This window comes from Lachnellula hyalina, assembly GCF_007821495.1.
Source record: "Lachnellula hyalina strain CBS 185.66 chromosome Unknown contig00033, whole genome shotgun sequence".
Taxonomy (NCBI): domain Eukaryota; kingdom Fungi; phylum Ascomycota; class Leotiomycetes; order Helotiales; family Lachnaceae; genus Lachnellula; species Lachnellula hyalina.
In genome coordinates, this window is record NW_022157147.1 from 197,983 (window position 1) to 219,550 (window position 21,568).

The 21,568-nt window shown below is 47.0% G+C and overlaps 5 protein-coding genes across 5 annotated transcripts; 2 read left to right on the plus strand and 3 right to left on the minus strand.

Moving 5' to 3' along the window:
- Positions 1–481: 481 nt before the first annotated feature.
- On the minus strand, positions 482–2,786 carry LHYA1_G003698 (uncharacterized protein; the record flags this gene model as incomplete). The annotated part of the gene is made up of 6 exons (XM_031148667.1): positions 482–1,094; positions 1,287–1,570; positions 1,621–1,633; positions 1,743–2,180; positions 2,231–2,550; positions 2,601–2,786. 6 exons carry the CDS (start codon positions 2,784–2,786, stop codon positions 482–484), a joined length of 1,854 nt encoding a protein of 617 aa, XP_031007106.1.
- Positions 2,787–4,833: 2,047 nt separating this feature from the next.
- yusZ (putative oxidoreductase) lies at positions 4,834–5,910 on the minus strand (the record flags this gene model as incomplete). Its single annotated transcript, XM_031148668.1, has 3 exons — positions 4,834–5,219; positions 5,278–5,505; positions 5,616–5,910. The coding sequence occupies 3 exons, from the start codon at positions 5,908–5,910 to the stop codon at positions 4,834–4,836; spliced, it is 909 nt and encodes a 302-aa protein (XP_031007107.1).
- A 788-nt stretch (positions 5,911–6,698) lies between these two features.
- On the plus strand, positions 6,699–8,129 carry PEX2 (Peroxisomal biogenesis factor; the record flags this gene model as incomplete). The annotated part of the gene is made up of 1 exon (XM_031148669.1): positions 6,699–8,129. The coding sequence occupies one exon, from the start codon at positions 6,699–6,701 to the stop codon at positions 8,127–8,129; it is 1,431 nt and encodes a 476-aa protein (XP_031007083.1).
- A 453-nt stretch (positions 8,130–8,582) lies between these two features.
- Positions 8,583–10,037, plus strand: SOD2_0 (Na(+)/H(+) antiporter; the record flags this gene model as incomplete). The annotated part of the gene is made up of 1 exon (XM_031148670.1): positions 8,583–10,037. The coding sequence occupies one exon, from the start codon at positions 8,583–8,585 to the stop codon at positions 10,035–10,037; it is 1,455 nt and encodes a 484-aa protein (XP_031007084.1).
- A 6,133-nt stretch (positions 10,038–16,170) lies between these two features.
- Positions 16,171–17,658, minus strand: LHYA1_G003702 (uncharacterized protein; the record flags this gene model as incomplete). The annotated part of the gene is made up of 3 exons (XM_031148671.1): positions 16,171–16,575; positions 16,670–17,506; positions 17,575–17,658. 3 exons carry the CDS (start codon positions 17,656–17,658, stop codon positions 16,171–16,173), a joined length of 1,326 nt encoding a protein of 441 aa, XP_031007081.1.
- Between the last annotated feature and the right edge of the window lie 3,910 nt (positions 17,659–21,568).

Sequence of the window (21,568 nt, forward strand, 5' to 3'; positions counted from 1 at the left end):
TTCAAAGTTGATTCCCTTCGTTTCATAGGTTCAATATACGACGTTTTGCACCAGTAAGAGTGTGCTACTCGTCTTTTGGTACTTCTTTGGGTGCTAGTGTGCATGTATGGCTTCGGGTATTCCAGACTTGAGACTTCCGCCGCACTTGATCGGCGAAGTTGGTGGGAGGGAGGAGGGGTATATATCCTCACAGGCTGCTCCTCAAATCGAAGCTTCTTTTGAACTTTTGAACTTCTGAGGGAGATGTCATTCTGGGCAATTACCGGTGAACTTCTCCTTTTCGTTGAGTTAATGAAATTATTATGATTAATGCTGAGATTGAAATGCATTCAAATCCTAGTTTATTGACATATTGGTGCCCAGTCAACGCCAAAGCAGATATTCTTAAGTCTTCCAATCGATTATAGCCAGGTTTGTCATGACCGATCATCATTACTCGTGCTCAATCACAAAGTCTCACAGCAACTAATGCTCAGCAGCCTCAAATGCTAAACCTACTCTGGCCCTGCTGGCCCATCCTATCCAACATGCCAAGATACTCCATCTCCCTCAGATCCTCCCACCCCATCTCCATTCCACCCATCATGTCACCAGCACCACCAAAGCCAATCTGCTCCACGGAATCCCCAGAATTCACCAACTGCCCTGTCTCCGGCGACATCCCGCTTGAACCCTCGCCCGTCCCTCCAGCCTCAAAAACCGCCCGCGCAATCCTCTTCGTCTCGCCCTCAGTCCGCCTGCTAGTCCCCCAAACCTCACCAAACGCTTTCAAGCCGCCCAGCCCCAACCGTACCCGATCCCTCATCCGCAACCACTCCTGACCTTCCAGTACATAGCAACACGCCGAGAGACAGGCAAGTGTTGTCAGTGTGAAGCTGCAGGCTGAGAGGGGAGTGTGGTTCAGTAGTGGGCACGGGAGGGCCAGGAGGTCGATGGCGGTCTCGGCTGCGAGGATGGTCTTGCGGGTGTGCAGCCAGAGGGTTCGGGGATTTGGGGGTGAAGTGAGAGAGGAGGGGGGTGGGGCACAGCGGGATATTTTCTCGATGGGGGAGTGGGCGAGGCGAGAGAGGGGGCGGTGAATGAATATTAGGAGACTAGATGGTGTTAGTCTGGGCTGAGATTACAGTAAGAGCCATTCATATCCTTGCTCGAATATCGGCCTAATTGCTCAAGATGAGTGAGATCTTCACAGCGTAATCCCTTGCCAGATACCCAGACTTTTGGGAGAATGTCTAAGGTTAAAGCGAAGAAAAAAGAGGGGGATGGAGACAAGAGTGGGAACTTACACTTGAAGAAGACCTTGAGCCTGGAAGAGAAGTTCATCGACTTGCTCGTCTTTATCGATGACGCCGCGCTTCTCGGGAGGAAGATGCAGCTTCCAATTTACAAGCATAGCATCAGCGTTCGCAACAGCTAATTCTCGGTCTTTCATAGAGAGTTGATCAAGGTTGAGCAGGCTGCCAAAAATGCGGCAGAGATCAACGAGGTAGGTGAAAGAGCTGAAGATTGGTGTTTCGTCCTCGAAATCCCGATCATCGTATTCGGCAAATGTCCTCGCACGGGGGATGACCTAACATACTGTCAATCCTCACACGAGAAGGATTCGGGATTAGAAGTTACATACGCCGGAGGCCTAGTCATGATGTTCACAAGGCAATTCAACATCCGCGGTCACGGCATATAGTCTTTGGACAATCAGTAAATGCCAAAGGATACTCTCTTGGAATTGCCAATTAGCTCACATGAAACTAGGCGCGCGTGTTATCCCGGCAATCATAGAATCAGTAACAAAAAGTCCCCAGTACGTCCTTCTCCAACTCTCAGCTAACACAGGATCTCGCTCAATATTTGCAAATTCACGCGAGTTCATCCTCAGTTCCAGTGCCAGATATATAGCTCGATCTAAGACCTCACGAGCGCGATCCATCTCATCATCACAGTGAAACACAATTGCTATTAGAAGCAAGGTTTGCACTGTGAACCCATTTGGTGGCATATTGGGTAGATCTAGCTGGCTTAAGGCAAGCTCTTTATGCTCAGCGGATGGTATATCAGGTGCGTACAGTGAGCCGATGTACTGTATCACGGCTCGTAAATGTTTTAGAGATTCTGGGTCATTTTCGAGTCGGCTGAAGAAATAATAACGAGGTAGCACGAATGGATGAGCCTTGTAAAAGAAACTGTTCTGAAGTTAGTACTTGCTGTATTGTACTATTTTCGAGATGATTACTTGTAATATAAGTCGATTAGCCTTGCTGGGCTCGCCGACTTTAAAGAAGAGCTTGCAGGGCTTAGGGAAGTCTCAGATGACAGACCAGTGTACGATCCGCTCGAAGAAGTCCCAATAGCATAGCCCATGGCATTATGGTCACGAAAAACCTGGGGTCCGAGAACTGGACTGACTTTACCTCCCTGGGGGGACTTCTTTCGTGGAGCGTTTCGATCTCGCATCCCTCTTCGTGATTTTGCATAGAAGCATGGCTTGTCATCCTGTAGACACCGGCTACAGTTGGGCATTTCAGCGCCGCATTTGACATGGCGACTTCGACACTATCATCAGATTAGTCAACATGCTTATAAGGGATTCAGTTTTGACTCACTGGGATACATGCCAACGACACTCGTATACCTCCCCTTGATGCTGTCTCTTGATTTTGTGTTGTCGTTGATGGTTGGAAGTCTCCTAGCTCCTGAGCCGTCCCAAAGTCAAAGAACATCGACATATTCTGCTCGCCGTCACGCGGTAATTGCCTTTCATAAGTATTTTGGCTCATGGGATTATCCATTGAAGATTATCGAGGCGGTAGATCGTATGATTCTTTGAGTGCCGAATCGGGTACTCCGTATTCAAGACGGCGAACTTCTGAAATGATGGGAAAGGTAGTTTTAAATTCTGCAGAATTTGGGAAGTGATCAAGAAATAGTGGAATCGGGATTGATTTAGATAGTGGCTGCCATGTATAATGGACCAGGGGAGGCGGAGGTTACAGCACTAGAGCCAAAAAGGAAGCGAACTTGGTCCGCCGTTTTCCAGGTGTCAGCCTTTCCGTCAGCATAGGATATGTCAGCAGATGGATGGCAGCAGAAATAGCTGACTTGAGAAAATAAGCTGTTCTCTATCCACTTCACTAGTGCCCCTGAGTCCTGACCCACTGTACTCAGTATAGAGTTAAGATAGTTGTACCGCTGAAACTTTCTTAGAAGAGTCCGTCACAGCAGGGACACCCGTGACTGGAAGACTTCCGAGATAGTTGGACGCCACCACACTGCACGCCAGCCCTAGACATCTAAGCATAAACTGTTAGTGCTGAGCATTACACCCAAGACAGGAAAGAAGCTTTTAAGACATAGGCCTTGAGTTTGATTGGTAAGTTATGCAAGAAGCCCCATCTGCCACGCTAGTATTTCGGCACTGAAACTGGGGGTTCGGCCGACGTTAGGATGCAGATTTCATCCCAATCATAAGATCAAATCGTTAGAGTATAGGAACAAAGCATTCGGCAGCGAAAATTCATTTGATGGGTTGCAATGTAAGAAAACTCGAGACCAGGGTTGCATTGGCTGAGAGCAGAGATACGATGTACAGTACATACGAGAAGGTAAACCAATGCTGTATAATCATTTGATCTAGCCGAGGCCGTATTCTGGAAGCAGTCATCCACCGGCTGACTTGATTAGAATACCTGCATGATGCCGTGAATCGAATCTCCACGAGTCTCCGTGCAGATAGGATTCAAACATTTCAACTCCGAGGAAAGATGCCGCAATATACCCGGACGTCCGCTGTACTCGCATAGTGCACAGAGTGTCGACTCGACACTGTCGAGTTGCTTGATGTACTACTGAAGTCTAAATTGAAACAGTTATTACCTAGTGCCGAATTAATGATGGTAAGATTTTGACTAAATCTATCTCATCCATCAGGAATGAAAGTAAATTATAGCAGCAGTATAGGGGGATCGTTCCCATGCGGAAACACAGGAGTGTATCAGATCCTCTAACCTTGGACCGCGGCCAGGGCTCTCGATACAAGATGCTTCTTAAAATATGGATTGTAGCATTTTCGGCTGTTGGCTCTAGTGGCTCAGCCTTTCAGAAACAAGAAAGTCTGGCGGACCGCAGATAGGTCGTGCAAAGGATGCTTAAGATTGTGGAGAGAGGGGTGTGTGAGCTCGCACGGGGATAGGGGTGTGTGCCTGGGGAAATGGGCTGCATTTCGTCTCCTTATACCAGGTCTTGCAAGGATAGCTCCCGCTGGATAGGCACCTTGAGGAGTGAGAGGATAGGACTTGAAGATGATGTTTCTGAATAGCAAAACAAGCGGCACTTGGCGAGAACTTTGAAAGCGGATACGGCTGACGGTCAAAAGACGGGCGAAACATGACGGACGAAACCTGACGCCAGATAGAAAAGGGAAATTTTGTAGGCCAGACAAGTGCAAGAAAAAGCTGGCGAATCTAAACAATCTAAATGCGCCCTAGTAGCAATGGGCCGAGAAACTTGAAGCAATATTGGCCGTGCTGAGGTGTTTCTAGAATACGGCGTTCTGATTGATGGATACTGTAGCTGGCATGTCAGCAACCTGCAGCTGACGGTAGCATGCATATTACTCATACTTTCCCAATTACTAATGGATTCCGAATATGTGAAAGGCGAAAAATACTGCAGGTGATCAAAGAAGTTGAAGGATGGGATCGAGACTGGAGTGGCTTGATGGGATGGGGGGACGGATTTGACAGAGTTGAAGATGAATCAAGCTTTGGCTGAAAATAGTAAGATGGTCACGTGTAAACTAATCTCAACTTGGATTCCCTCATTCAACATGGCTGTTAATCACTTATCGATGTTGACACCGTTAGTGAAACTCCCAAATACCTCCAAGCTGTGCGCAAGTGTGTCCTGCACAAGTTTGGCCCTAGGAACCATGTCGCTACCTAAGAGCAGAAGTGGCTCAGCTTCTTTCCCAGAACCGATACCCTGACCCACCACAACATCATAAACGGCTTTCATTGCTTTGTCCTTGTCACCGTTGATCGGAACTTTGCCAGTCTTCAACCAAGTGATCATGTTTTCTGCCGTTGTCTGCTTATAATCTTCTGGAAGAGGGATCTTTCCAAAGATTGCGTTCAGGCCCAGGCTAGTGTTGAAGGTGCCGAGGACCACAGTCAGGGTTCGGATGTTGTATGCGGCAACCTCTTTGGCCAGGACTTTGGTCATTCCTGCGTTTAGAGCAGTTAGCGGAGAACAGTAAAATAGGTCTAGGAAAGTGAAGAATACCATCAAGTCCAGCTTTTGCTCCGGCATAAGGACCCATGGTCGGTGCGCCTGAAAGGGACGCTCCACTGCTCATGCTGACGATTATGCCGAAGCGGCGCTGGCGCATGTATGGCAATACTGCTTTGATGAGACGCAGAGGACCAAAATACATCGTCTCCATCTGAGAACGGATTTCCTCTTCGGTGGAGGTCTCGACGGTCGCAAATATTGAAAAGCCGGCATTATTGACTAGAACGCTTTGTGTATCATCAGCATTCATCTACTTTTCAACTTCCTAGAGTCTAGGGTTGGCATGGGAGCAATTCAAGGCTTCTTCGTTCCTAGTTCCTAGTTCCTACGACATATATTTAGGGTTTGAAGGGAAGTGAAGTACTCAATCTCTTGGCCTGAGCTTTCAAGCTCCTCGATGACCTTTGAGCTGTCAGGGCTGTCAACATCTAGCTGAATCCATTTACCGCCCTTGATCTCGACCTCTTTCACAAGTTCAGGAGTCTTCGAAGGATTGCGCGAGGTAGCAATAACGGTGTGTCCGCCAGCTTGTGCTAAACCGACGAGAGATAGCCCAAAACCGGAGGAACAACCTGTGATAAGGAAGGTGAGCTGCTTTTTTGGAGTGGTAAATGTGGTTGCCATAATGTGAGATTTGGAATGAACATATTAATGCATAGTATTGGCGAACTCATAGGTTCTATCAGGATTTTATAAGTATTTATATATCTCCTGTCGCGCTCTACGTTGGGGTTTGTGGCAATGCACAGCAGCACATTCCCACAAAACTCGACAGGAGATAAAGAAACACCGTTGCAAAGTCCGCAATAACTCACGAATATGGGAAGTCTCGAGTGGTTTTATGCAATCTTTAGGATCATTCAAGATACATCTCAGTTCTGTTTGGCCGAGCTCTGTTTACTTAGCCCTCGCTGCATATAGTGCTATGCTGCTTTTGGAATGCATTTCGACGCTAAAAATAGACTTACTTAGGTGCCTTTCCCAGGTGTCTACGAGAGCTTACTCTATATTGTAACAGTGATAAGTATAATCCTAGTAGTCATTAAGTTCGTACCCTGTTTTATTGAACAATTTCGCAGTTTAAACCCGGTACCTCCGTGTAAGGATTTCACTTACTGGGACAACGAATTGGCCGACTTAGCTATATGCAGATATTTAGTTTCTACATATTTAGATACAAAAGATGCTTACAAATAATGTAGGCTGCTATTATACCTACCTCCACAGAGCAAGTTCAAAATCTGGTGGTAGAGTCACGTGTAAATATAGTCTAAATCGGCACTATTTCAAAGCCTCGGCTCTTCAGCCTTCTCCCCATGAACATGGCCTGATGGCGTGAGATCCGAATACTCGTGTTACTTGCTGCAAGAACGAGAGTAACAGCACTCAATACCTCCAATGCTCCATTGACGATGTCTAACGACTTCGCCCTGGCACAGCAGCGGCTTGCTGTGCGGAGACAGGCACGAGAACGAGAAGCGCAATCCCGAATTGCTGCCCAACAAGAAGCTTCACGAGCCGCACAGCAGCTGAGGCGCCTACCATATCCCTTTTCACGTCTCGGTCAACCTGGATTGACGGCATGGGATAGCATAAGAGGTAGAGAAGGCACTCGCCCTGCTTTCAGGGTTGGACAGGTGGATACGGAGCTCTTGGATGAGGAGCTTCTTGATTTGCTGAAGGGGCAGGTGGGGGAAGCTTTGAAGTATTTTGGATCGCATCTCCAAGATGACTGGTCTGCAGAGATTATGCTTGGTCTGCGAGCTGTACTATTCAAACTTACGATATGGGATCATAACGCAACATACGGCGCCGCGTTGCAGAATTTGAGGTTCACGGATGCGAGGAAACCAGGCGCGGTTCTGGTTTCGCCCTCTAAGTGGCAGAAGGGGTTATATGGGTTGTTTACAGTGGGAGGCAAATATGCTTGGACGAGATGGGAAGACTGGTTGGTGGAGAACGATAATGGCTATGACGAGCTAAGTCCAACGCTTCGAAGGTTATCTCGACTATCGGATATAACATCGACCATACATTCCACCGCGGCATTTGCTTCATTTTTGGTATTCCTTGTCAATGGAAGGTACCGGACATTGCTAGACAGGATATTGAGGCTACGCCTGGCTCCCCCAACCAGTCAAGTTAGCCGGGAAGTGTCATTCGAGTACCTGAACCGACAATTGGTCTGGCATGCTTTCACAGAGTTCTTACTCTTTGTTTTACCACTTGTTGGTATAAGCAGATGGAGACGATGGCTCGCACGAGCTTGGCGAAAGACCAAGTCGGTAATACGCAGTGATGGCGAGGATGAAAGCGACGTCAAAGCCGGAGAATTTGCTTTCCTGCCAGAAAGAACATGTGCCATATGTTATCAGGACCAAAACTCTACAAGCACATCGGAAGCCGAGATTGTGGCTGCTGCTGGTGCTTCTGGAGTTATTGGCTCTGCGCAAACTGATATCACGAATCCATACGAGACCATACCTTGCGGCTGTATATACTGCTTCGTATGCTTAGCCAGCCGCTTGGAGGCAGAAGAGGGGCAAGGATGGACGTGTTTAAGGTGCGGAGAAGATGTCAAAGAATGCAAGCCTTGGACTGGGGATGTTATCGAGGAGGTGAGCAAGCCTTCGACTACTTCAAAAACAGTCGGATTTTCGGATGAACCAAGTGAAATGGCCGAAATTGAACCACATCCGGAGGAAGATCAAAAATCTAAAGAGGGCACAGAAAATTCTGTCGATAGCGATGGCTCTTCTGTGTCAGATGATGCTTCTCAACTGGGAGATACCGAGGCTTACGACGAGGAAGAGGAAGGCTTCATGGAGGATGATGATGAATGATGATATGATATGATATTTTCCAATTTCTGGATTTTAGCCTGTCCTTGCTATCAAGTGGTTGGCACAGCATTACAATGGTGAATGAATATTGCAATATATCGTGTCGGGTCAAGGGTCCCGCGTTGGCATTTTCATAGCGAATATCCACCACCACTCCGGATTCTGGCATACTTCGCCGTCTCCCAGCCTACAAAACATTCCACCCCACATTACCTCCGTATAGTGAAACCCCTAAATGAGTCGTTTCAGCAAACTTTTACGTCAGGTGACCATCATGACATCATGACCTTGAGCTTTCTGAACACCAGAGTCAGAGCTAGCTTGCCTTTTTTATACTACTCGAAAGAGAAAGAAAGAACGGCTTCACTCGTGGAAAACGTATGAAATAATTTGTACTATTCACAAGTCTCACCTCGCTACCCCTGCCAAGAAGAATCCCGCCACCCGCTAATCATGTGGGATCAACTCGAGCCCACAACTCCTCATGTGGCCTATCTAACCTTCTCGTCGTTCCTTCTCGTATACGCCCTCTTCTCCCAGTTCATCAAAGACAACCTACACATCTCTGAGCCTCCACTTGCGGTCACCTTTGGCATCTTACTTGGTCCATATGCCTTCGATCTAATTACACCCGATCGCTGGGGTATGGACGACGGAATGGTACAGGAGCTCACCCGAGTTATTGTCGGCATACAGTGTTTCGCGGTTGGAATTGAGCTGCCGAAGCATTATTTCTGGAGGCATTGGAAATCAGTTTTGTATTTCCTTGGGCCTGTCATGTTCTGCTCTTGGGTCATCACTTCCTTGTTCGCATACCTGATATTCAAGACCGGCGTTGCTACTGCCTTGATAATCGGAGCCTGTCTATCACCCACCGATCCAGTTCTTGCAGCAAGTGTATTGGCCCAATCGAGATTCAGCAAAAGAGTCCCAAAACGATTGAAGCATCTCCTCGCCGCCGAGTCAGCTTGTAACGACGGTGTCTCCTTCCCATTCTTATACACCGGGATCATGGTCCTCAAATTCGCTAGTGCAGGGAAAGTAATTGAGCAATGGTTCCTCATCACAATACTATGGCAATGCGCATTTGGCCTCATCCTAGGTTTAATTATCGGCAATTGCGCTAACAAACTCCTTCGCTTCTCCGACAGCAGGAAATACATCTCCCAGCCCGCCTTTGTCGTCTTCTACCTACTACTTGCCATCCTATGTGTAGGCGTGGGCTCCATACTCGGGTCGGACGATTTTCTCATAGCTTTTGGTGCCGGTGTTGGGTTTGCCCATGATGGCTGGTTTTCAAAAAAGACGGAATCATTGCCATTCCCAACGATATTGGACATGGTACTCAACTCCAGCATGTTCGTCTTCTTTGGCACTATTATTCCCTTCAGGGATTTCAAACCTCGGGATGTAACTCCGAATTGTGGCATCTGGCAGCTTTGTCTTTTCGTCATCCTCGTTCTCCTATTTCGCCGTATCCCCATTGTTATTGCCATACATCGCTTTATCCCAGATGTCAGGACTTTCCGAGAAGCTTTGTTTTGCGGACATTTCGGACCCATGGGTGTCGGTGCACTGTTCCTAGCCATGGAAGCTCGCGCCGAGTTGGAGACTGGAACAGGAGTCCCACATAAAAAACCGGGGAAAGGAACGTTCCCGCTCACGGGGAGAGAAGAGGCAGTTTTCTTGGTCTGGCCGGTTATCTGCGCTACAGTGCTTGGGAGCACGATGGTGCATGGGCTAAGTACACTGGGAATTAGTGTTTATGGGCACTTTTTGACACCAAAAGAGGAAAGAGCGCCGCTGTTGGGGCAACAGACAGATGGGTTGGATGCTATGGTTCATGAAGGTGGTGGAGGGGAGAGTGAGCCGGAGATCAGTGGTAGTGATGATGATCATGATGTTTAAAGAGGTTTGTAAACACTGGCTGATCTTTAGACTTGATAGAAAGGGGTGGTACTATTATTCTAGGTAAAAATCCAGACTGCCCAAAGCTTCAAATGTAGTGGGGTATCCTTATGTATCTCAAAAACTCCCCATCCAAATCCCGCGGGATCTTCAAAATCCTCAGCCGCTCTTTCCTGTACAAACGCCAATACTCCCGAAGTCGAGTTTCCCAACCGGCCGTCCTTCCCACCCGATCCGAAAAGTCTATGCATGTTCAAAATTCCCAAACTTCAGTCTAGTCCCGCTCAAACCGCTCAGTCGATGATCATACACGCACAAAACTCCCTCATCATCAATAACCCCCCTTCGCTTGCTCACAAGTCTCATTCGGTGGAATACAGCCCCCACACCAAGCGTGACTGCAATATTTGTTGTTGCAGGCCACGGTTCCTGGTGGGTTGTGCGCTATTCTGCACTGTTTATTTATTTTCGTTAGTCCGAACTTCGATATGGCAAAATGGGAAGGGGGAGATGGAGGGGAGGGTAGGGGATGAAAGGTAGGAGAGGGGTACTTACATGGCAACAAAACCAGCGCCCGCCCATCGCACCACCAGCTGCATGGTTGTGTGGTGAACTGGGGCTGGAACTTGAGTTCATTTTCGCTGAGATGAGAGCTCTGTTTCGTAGGTATGTGGTACTGTAACAGTTCTTGAACTTCTAATTGATTTTCGATGCGTTCGTAATCTAAACTTTTGAAATAATTTCAGGAATGCGACAGAGATGCCTTGAGAATTAATTGGAAATATGGAATAATTAGAATTACTTATATACTAGAGTAGACAAACAAGTCCGACTCTTACTCTAGGCAACTGGACAGGTACTTACCACCCTCGGCCGGCGGAGTAATGTAAAGGTTGTGATTCATCGAGCCGCGTGTTGTGTTGCAATGCAACGCATCTCGGCTTATTCGGAGATAAATGTTCGGTGATTTGGTCGGGTCCGAGGGTATTTAAGATGCGATGTGACGACGACTGAGAAAGTGCTGATTTTGATAATGATTGGCATTGTTCAGATGAAACCTTTTAGATGTAGGATACGCTTCGAGATATATATATATTCCGGCACGTATGCTTACGGTGGTTTCGCACTTGAGGTGTCCATTTTGTTCGCGGTTGTGGACTTGAAATGCGACACATTCTGATGTGTCGTTACACCCTTGGCCTGGAAGATCAAGAATGACTGCTTTGACTGATTGATAGAAGGCTTTGATATTCCTGGTGATGGGTTAAGAGGCTTGGAAGTTAGAGTTGAGGACTGCCGGTGTATTCTTGTTTAAAGCACGTAGTCAAGTGGTTTCTTTCGAAGGGGAAGATGCAAGACTTACCACTTATACTCTTGATGACGATAAATAGTATATGCAAAAACAAATAACTTTAGTACACAGTCTTTAGTGTATAGTGTACTTGAGTATATTGAAATTACTTAGATATACAGAAGTCAAGTAAGCAATTTTAGAGCTTAATTGGATTTGGGTATCAACCCCAACTTAACTCGACTCTACCATTTCAGACGCTAGCGCTGCTGATAGACTGTCTTATTAGGTTTACAAATAAATTAAAGCTTGTGGCATGCCCAAAAGCAGAGAGAGTAATCATAAGCTAGTCCAAATCTCGCAACCACATGGAAACCATCACTTGATCCTACTAAAACTCACATATAGTATCTCTTCCCCGTTATGTTCTGTATTAGTTCCAAGTCATTGTCGATGTCTTATATGAATCATGCACATGCAATGTAGGCGGAACTTAGCCATACTAGATTGACTCTCACACCTAATTATCAGGTGGGAACTGGTTTTGAGGGAGGCGTCGTGCCTCAAAATCAGACGTAGCAAAAGTGAGTATCACGGCAAAACATGCCTATACTATATTAATAGTAGTAGATAGTTATTAGACTTAGAAAGCTTACTAGTATATAGGGAAATATAACTAAGTCTTTCTAGTCATATAACTTAGCACTAGCTAACTTAAGCACTAGTAATAAGCTTATTAGTATATAACTACTATCTTAGCTAGCTAATAAATAACTAATGCAACCTCTAAGACTATAACTTACGGATATACAATCATAGTAAAATCATCACCTTGTGATACCAACAACGATAAAGCAACCAGATAATTAAGCAAAGGTCTACTTGGCTCTAAGCTTACTAAGGCATATAACATGCTTATTAGTAAGTTGACTAGCAAAGAACTATCTGAAATACCGAATACACAAGTAAGCAAGACAGTATAGATAGAAGATATTTCTTTCTGTTGTAACCTCCGGTCATAATTCTTGATATATAAGAAAACTGAAGAGAAGCTAATGATATGCTAATCCAGCTAAGGACTTTATACGAAATTGAACTTATCAACCAGAAGAGTTTAAAGTGCATAGCTTATTTTCTGTCTGCTCGCTCTCGGCACATCCGACAGGACCGATGTGGACGTATTGCAATTGCAATAAATCAGTAAGCAAGCCTGTAGAACTAATACAGTCAAAAGAAATTCCGAATGTCCCCCGATAGTTTAACCCAGCTAGCATCTTTCCTGGGTGTTTCAGCTATAGCTAAGGGCTTTCTTCTCCATGTAAATATCATTCCATCACAGCTATTGTGACCAACGCAATAACATCAGTCCAACCCGAGCAATCACACCGTATGTAATCCTTCCTCTTTATACCCTTGGCTACAAAATCGACATGTAGCGACTCTACACCATCTTGCCAAGAGAAACGAGCGAAAGATTATAACAATTTATTGGCGGCATATAGTAATGTCCTAAGAGATGATACAAAGGGGCGTTGCTCGATAATGTTTCAGTAGACATGGTCTCGTATGATCGCCATTGTGGGGGTCTTCGACTTCGAAAGTGGATAAGAGGGATCTGGACGCTGCTTTCGAATGTTGAATTGGAATTGGATGGATGGAAGACAACAACGTATAGCTAGTTGAGAAGGAAGGAGTACCGTTTACCTATATGTGCGACAGAGGTGTCAGTGATGGTTGTCTTCGAGGCCTGGACAGCTTGCGTTGCTAATTTAATAGAAGGAGAGGACTTTGATACCTTGGCATATCGAGAGCTGTGTTCTCCCTGGGTTGTCTTATGCTGAAAAGAACGATGTACAATAGCCACAATGGGCAACCTTGGAGCTGACTGTAGCTATACACCCAATATTGATAGTCTCGACATCAAGTGACAAGTATTAATCGTGGACCGCCTATGCGAACCCTTAGAGTCCATGCAAAGCGCATTTCGTACGAGGGAGGGGCTCCTCAACCTTTTCGATAGCTACCGCATAGTTCGCGATCACTAAGGAGTGCCTTATGATGGTCGGGGTGCGCCCGTGAAAAATTTGCAGTTTTCACGGGCAAGAGCCGAATGCAGTGAAGAGCAGCTCGAGCAAGGCAGCGAAAACAGACACGATTGCTGCCTCGAGTAGGCTTCAGAAGATTTTAAGCAATGGTTCATTACATTTATAACGATTTGTTCCTATTATCTAGAATTCAAGCTCGCGTTGCAGCCTGTTGACCCAACACTTTCTTGTGTTGGACGTTGGCTAGTGGCTGCCTTCACCCCTTACCTCAACAGCCAACTTCTAATCTCTAGATCTCTAGGAGAACCATCTTCTAACATGACGGGCTCGACTACCTTTTCATCATGGGGAAATATTGCGAAGAGATCTTCATGTCTTCAATCTTTTCCTTGGAACTCGACCTTCGCGCTTACGGAGGAGGGGGGCTTCGGCACTTCCCATTTTTACAAAATAAATAGAGCGGGCCAACTTCACTACCTACCAGTAGTCTTCCCAATGTCCTACTCAATCCACCTATCCAAAAAAACTCCACCAAACGATGACATGTTCCAGTGCTCAGTTCCACAGATGCGGAGTGGGTGACTTCTTCTGCCACTAATTCTTCATTGGCAATTGCAAGACTACTGCACTTCATGTAAAAGGCCGCAACCACCTATCATTAACCTGTCTTCCCACTGGTTAACAGATATCTCCATGCCAGCGCCTAATGTTTGCCCTTATGCCGTGCGATGCTTTCCCATCACCTTCCAATCCCCGCCCTATGGCCAGCTCGTGCAATAACCGCGCATCAGACTAGAACGTAGCATCATTGCCCAAAGCCCGGAAAAACCGGCCAGGACACCATTCCTCCTCCTTCAGGAAGTCGAGAATCTTCAAGGCATGGGATTACAGAGCTCTCGCAGGGAACTGAGGTAAAGTAAAGTGATGGATTTAAATAGCTCTGCACGAGACGTTATATCCGCAGTGAGCAAAGGCATCTTGACAGAAGTCAAGTGATCTGCTACGCTCCCAGTCCATTGGTAAATTAAGGTAGAATAAGCATGGTGTTAAGTGCTTGGCTATTTCAAATTCTAAATAAAGCTTACCTAGGAACTCTAAACATTACCTCGTAAGCCCCTGCCAATCAGCGGGTTTCGACACATGCGCCCTCCTTCCAGATCAGAAGCAGCAATAATCCTTGTTTTACTCAACCGTTGCTTGTGGCTCCTGGGATATTATATTAATGACAACCTACGTACAGGGTATAAGTAAGGGTGCTTGCGCAAGACCGGAATGATAGGGAAGGGAGGATTTGATTCCTTCGATAGATATACCGATGTATCTAAAATGAGCATATGCGTGGGTTTTTCCCTCGACGATCAATGCTTGCTTTTACGAAGGTGCTTCCGTCTGCCCTACGAGAAGGATCAATAAACCCTTCAGTATGTTGAGCAGCTGAGCGTGCGGCACAGACCTCGTGCTTCCCAGCATTAGCACCAGGACTAGGACAGGAAACAATATCCTTGCTACAGTACTGTAGTATTTCGGTTCATGAAACTGGAGGTGGAAACAAGCATGCTTCGTGATCCCTGCATCAGGACAATAGAGGCTCGTGGTTCGGCTGAGCTAGAGGGGGGGGCAGACAGGGCAATGTCGATAAACTAGGTTACTAACTGTGCCTCATGAGAACAGGAAAGAACCCTCCCTAGTTTATGTTGAAAGATTAATTCCGCAAATGACAAGCAAGCATCTCTCCTCCGTACTGTTTCTGATCTCTTGAAGTCTAAGAATAAACATAGCTTGCGGAATGGTTCCTAGATGATGCTAGGCATGGGGGCTTTTTATGGCAGCTCGTATAAGAGGAAGGAAGAAATCCCCGCATTACATCCCTGCGTGTGGGGTTAATTAATTGGCCTGGAGGGACTACTGTAAGTAAGAAGGAGTCGTAGAATAATAAGCTTAGTGAGATAGATAGATTGCTAGGGCTGAGGGAATTGATCCGAGTACGTATACAGTAATTCGACGAATAGTAAGTAGCAGATGTATCACCGTCCTTGCACAATTCTCTCATACACCGTTAGATGACCTGCATGGAATGGAATGCACACAATCGAAGCATGCCATGCTTAGCCACCCGCAGTGCTGTAATTGATTAAGGTTGCGGGTGTCGGAAAGAGGTTTAGGTTATAGTGTGATGGCATGGGTGAGATTATATATATTTCACGGCTTGTCTTATTACCCCTGTTACCTCGTGGCATACGGTCTAATGCTACGTTAACTTGTTTATATTGTTGTTTAGAATCTGACATGGAGCTTGTTAGAGATCAGAGATCCTTGACGTGCTTTCTTTCACTTGCGACCGTGGGGACACCTAGGCTGGAGACGTGGGAGCCACTTCATGTACAAGCGCCGAGTATGGAGTGTCTGCGTGGCATGTTTTGCGACACGACACTCTCAGTATGCTTGATACCGTTTTTGTTTTTGGGATGGGCAAAGCTTTTGGGGATAGTAGTTATACCCGCTTGAGCGTATGTATGTATGCATGCATGTATGTGTGTATGGATTCGATTCATTGAAGGCCTCGTGAGAATATAGTAATAATTATACAAGGAATGTGAAGGCAGGATCCGCACTGCGTAAAATCCAGTACCTATGACTGCTATCTAGAAATCCTTGAAATTTTGGTGCGATTGCCCATATCAACATTTGCCACGTCCATGCAAGTACATGCTAATCAGAATTCTCAACTTCTTTACAAAATGAACGATAAATATGCCTCATCTCCCAAAGTACTTTTTCCAAAGGAGTGAAAATTGCGCTACGTCTGAGAAGTCGAGCCATCCTGTCGCTGCTGTAGACGGTGCTCTTCAAAAACCATATGCGCTTGTTGCTGTCGGTGAAATTGCATCTGATAACTAGTATCACTCGCTGTTCTGCTTCGAACCTGATCCATGGTAACTGTAGAGACGGCCATCGGCCGGGTATCGTTTTCGTATGAGCTGTGAGCCACACTATTCGTCTCCTCTGAATATACTCGTTGGTGTCTCCTCTTCCGCTCGTACCCAGAGAGGTATGAAATTTCATCGTGATGCATTTCATTCCATTTCTTCTGTACGGCTTCCCTCGTCCACTTCTCAGTACATCCATGTTTGAGCATTCCCTGGGCGATTGCGTCCCACTTCGATCTCTCGTACTGCTCCCAGGCCATAATCAGAGCTCGCTCCTGCAGAAGCATTAGCATGTGATCGATGCATGCCGGTAGGTGGAGAACAACGGGCTGAATAATGGCGTTCTGGTACCTCATTGTCTGTCCATACCCTTAGTCGCTCGATGAGTCTCTTTTTTCGCATTTGCAATGCTGGGACTTTCATCTGTTTGTCGGTCTTTTCGTTGAATCGCACAGCGACCTCCTTCCATGGAAGCTGGTCCTGCTCCGTAAGCTGTAGAAGAAGATGCTCCTCATAAGTGAGATCATCAGAGCTCAAGAACTCGTCCTCGAATCCGGCTTCGGGGCTTTTCCTCTTCCTTTCACCACTTCCTGATGATCCGAGGCTGCTCATGGAATCAATGAATGTTACTTGAGTGGGTCCCTGTGAACGAGGAGTAGACACATCGGATTGCAGCGAGTTTTGTCTGTAGGGGCCGTTCTCCTGCTTGACAGCTCCACGGAGAGTTACCGGATTTGGTGCTATAAGAATAGGGGCGGAGTTATGAGCGCCGTAGGTATGGTTATTGTGAGACGGGGTGGGTTGACGAGAGTGATGACTATCGTTACTGATGCTACTTGCCGAGTTATGGTTTGGGCTCGCGAGCATTGCTGGAGATGAGTTCGAAGTTACAGCGGAAAGAGGTGCAGAAACACCATAGGAGCCCCAAAACGGCTCTGGACACACAAGTGGTGACAATGGAAATGAGTTTTCCGGCGAGAAGACTTGTAGCGAGTCTTTATGCTTCATCGGTGGATTAAATTTGGAGTGGCCAAAGTCCTCATCGTCACTAAAAAGGTGGAAAGTGGGTGACTCGCTAGTGGGAGACAACTTGATGCGCTTGTCTCTCATTGTGGGTGAAGGCCTTGTTTTGGGAGTTGAGTCAGACATGGAGATCGGTGTGATGAGAGATGCGTCGTAATGGACTGGTAAATTGAATGATGAGACCTATTGGAAGTCAGAGCTTTTCGTGAACGTTGTGTTTGAGTAACAGAACAACATATCTGAAAACATACAGCACTATAAGGAGTGAGGTCTGGAGGGTTATGCAGGGTACGGCTCGGTTGAATCGAATAAACAGCTTCTGTCATCGAAGGCATTGGTGACTGCAAGAATTTTGACTCACACAAGACTGGTAAGGGGTCTTGGAAGCTGAAACTGAAAACAGTGGTGAAAAGTTGGGAGTGAACAGGTTGGTTTAATTCCAAGAATAAAGTTGATTCAAAGCTGATGCATTGGCTTATATGGAAGACGCTCTTCTGAGATGAGTCCCGAGTAAGCGGAAAGCACTAACAAAATCATATAAAAGTTCGTTTGAAAAATATGCCTCACGACAGGAAAGGCTAAGGTAGTGCGACTGAGGGAGCCTCGTTGTATAGGGCAGAGGAAATCTGACAGCGAGGACCTTAAACTTATCCAAAACGAGGGGCACAGCAAGACTGTGCCATGGCCTCTGAAAAGGTCTGTCTAGGTGGCAGTGATTGACGGGATAGCGTTTTCATACCGGGGCATATGCACGGTTTAGCCGCTTGGGAACGAACCGATCATACGGCACTTCCCACCGAGGTGGAAGTGGGAATATCACCGTTCAAGTTCTGCCCACGTAAAGTTTGGCCCCCCTCGTTCTTGAAATTTAAAATATGCGCAGGCGCCTGTTTGTTGGTTGTAAAGGGAGAGCACACGGAGTAGCGGCGGGGATAGAGACAAGAACGGATTGCACAATGTTCAGGGGAGGGGTTCCGGACCGTCGGCATGACTACCGTGCGCAGAACTGAGGAGTGTGATTCGAGCATCATGAGATGAATTACGATTGAGCTAACAACGCGCAATAACGGGCGAGCCCTACCTTAGTTTGCATAGAGCTAGGACATAGGAGAACACATCGCAGGTGAAGAAACAAGGGAATCCTATCAAAACGGTAGAGAACGAATCATGCATATTTTGTACCGCACCATTTATCTTTGAGAGCATCTGCTGATGCCGATCAGCCTTATCATCGCTGATAATAGCACACTGTCGCAGCCGGTGTGCTCCGTCCTGTAAGACTGGAGGGCGTGCTAGGGTAGGGGGAAGGAGGAAAGGGGGGTGGTATGGGGAGAGAGAGGGGAGGGGAATACTGATACTGTGTGTACTCCGTACTCCGTTATTCGTAACAATGCTTCTGGTCACCCTGAAGAGCTGAAGGCCCCTGAAAGACAACACCCAGAATCGATCGACGCACTCTGCGCCATGCAGATACACTACTCCGTATGTTGCAAAAAGTACCTATAGGTCCTGGGGCAGACCTTGTATAATGGAGGATAATGGTGTGCGAGGCAGTAATGTGATTGATTAGTCTTTGCTTCACAGCCACTGTCCCGACAGTCTGGTTGTCGGGACGCTCTAGACAAGGTTCAGTTCGTTCGTCTGCAAATCACAGTCTCTGATTTTCAAGAGGACAAGGGGGCCTGTCACGCCTCGCGAATCACGATTGCGGATAGACGCGCGCCTTGTAGGGGTGTTGTGTGATTCCTGCGCGTGGACGGCATGGAGCCATTTTAGTCGACACGGGCGACTCCTAAGAGGTGGAACTTTGCGCGCTGTTGTATTTTCTTGCTTGATCTAGCCAGGTGCGTGCCGTTGCGCAGGGGCAGCTTCACCGTTCTTGACCGAGTTGCTGCCCAAAGAAGATAAGGTGGAAGACAATATGGTTCGACATTCTGGCGGCTGTTCAAAAATAAGGGGCGGTAAGCTGACTGACTGTTCTTGATATGCGACCGAGTACAGATATAACATACACGACGACAGCTACCAAACCGTCGGGTCGGCCCCCTCAATGGATTGCATCGCACAAGAAGTTACCAAAGTCGATCAGGTCGCTTTGTCCCAGGAAAGAAGATTTATGCTGTTACGGTGGCACATGCAAGCTAAGGCTAAGGTCATACGCTACAACCGCAGCCGGCGCTTGCTCCAGGGGCTATACTCATCGCGGACAAGTTCACAGAGCCTGAAACGGGGGGGCATCCCCTGCTCTTGGTCCTCGATTGGCTGGAATCGCCTCAAAAACGATCAATCAGCCTTTGCGGCTTTGTCGAAGAGGCGCAAGTGAGGTGGAACAAGCCCTAATTGCGGGGAAGCGATCTCAACAAGCGCATCTGACGATGGGGTGAGTGAGAATTTCGCGTCAGCCTCATGAATGTTGTTGTTCCATCAGTAAGCCTACGCTACGTGCAACGTGCAACGGTGCCAGTGGCCAGGGGTTGAATCATACTCTGCACCACCCATGTTGGGGTATAGTAGGAGTCGGGTACTGTAGGGTTTGAGCTATCAGAGCTTCTCGAAATAAACGCCGCTCAACCCGAGTCAACAGTACCCTTACCGATGCAGCCGCCACATGATCGTTGATATGCATGTACGAATGGCTGCACAGTTTGTCAAATCCACGGGAAACTGGAGGGGTGGACTTTGCTCGTGCAGTGGACTCCATATCAGACGGATCCGATCTCTAAATCACACAGTTCGGCGTCTGCAGACGAGACTTGAGTGCCGGTTACTAGTGAGGCCTGTCAGAACCCGATCATCGCTTCTAGGCTGCGAATCAAGAGTGCAGATGGCAGAGTATGATTGACCTGGGTTGCCTGGTTCTTATCCCCCAATTTCATGTTGCAGGGTGTGAGTGGAGCCATGGCGCGTCCAAGAGACTATGACGGGATACTACTTGGCATTCCCGATCGATGGTCCATGCCCCTCTATGCTCCTTCCTCGTCGATTTCCTTGGGGGAGCTTGCTGTCCTCAACTCTTCATGTTGCGCGTCTATCAGTGGCATATGGGGGCCCACCCCAGTTGCAAGAATATAGGATGTTGGCTTCAATCAGGTTTCACGGAAGCAATGCGACCACCTGCCAGCGAGGAGTGAACGATATTCGGTACACCTGATCCACGCTGGTTAAATTGTTCGATAAGCTGTGTTCCAGCAAAAGAATCGGGCCATTTCCATGGACAGAAGCCACCAATGATGCGCCTTCCAGGCAGAAGCTCCAGAAGCTCTCCAAGTAATACTAGGCTATGAAGACCTATGAAGCCTCTAGACATCCTGGAATGGAAGTTGACAAATCTCATAGTCAAGGATCTCGAATGTGTGTGCTAGCTTCGCCAGTTTTGTGGTCAGAAGATATCTTGAATGTCCCATGGCTGCTTCAGAATCCCAACAAGATGGTGCTGCAGTGTAGAAGTTGGGAATAGCAGTATTCGTGGGTGTGAGTAACTTTCTGTGATTGACTCATACACCTATGAACTTTAGGAGCCTTCCATGCCTAGACAAAGACGACCGATCCGATATCTTCTGCAACCATTCTGGGCGGCAACGTTCTAACCGAGCTGCGAGTTGATTTACAAATTCCCAGGAAAGAAGGGTCGGCGCTTAACAAGGTGGATCTGCGGTTGGTCACAAGTATTTACTCCAGGATATATCTCAGAGTCGTGGTCATATGGTAAGGCTGATGGTCCTCTTTCCTTCCGAGGCATGGTGACATTGACATGCACTCCTTCTGATGGATCTAAAACAAGCAGTCGGGACTTTTCAAAGACGAAATAGAATATCCGCAACTCTCGAGAACAAGGCGCAGTTAGCGAGCCTCGAAATAGAAGAAAATCAGATGACGATCATCAAGAGGGGTATCTACCAACAAGACCAACGGTTAGTCAGATCTTACCTCCTAACGGGCACTAGAAATGCCAGATCTAACCTCCGATCCAGGTGCCAAAGCAATCCACAGTGTTTCAAGCGAAATATAAACCTCGACTCCTTTTCATCACTTAATCCTTCGGCACTAAACATCACCCAATACGTGCCGACATCCTAAATTAGGGCTGAATTTCCGACGTCCCTTACTCATGGCTGCCACGTTTTTGGTCTTGAGAATCCCTCCTCCAGCAGAATTCGAAACAACTAGGAGTTGATCCCACGAGGCGAATCTCACCTGCAGCAAAGTTAATATCTACAACATTGGATGGGGGCTAGAACAAGCTTT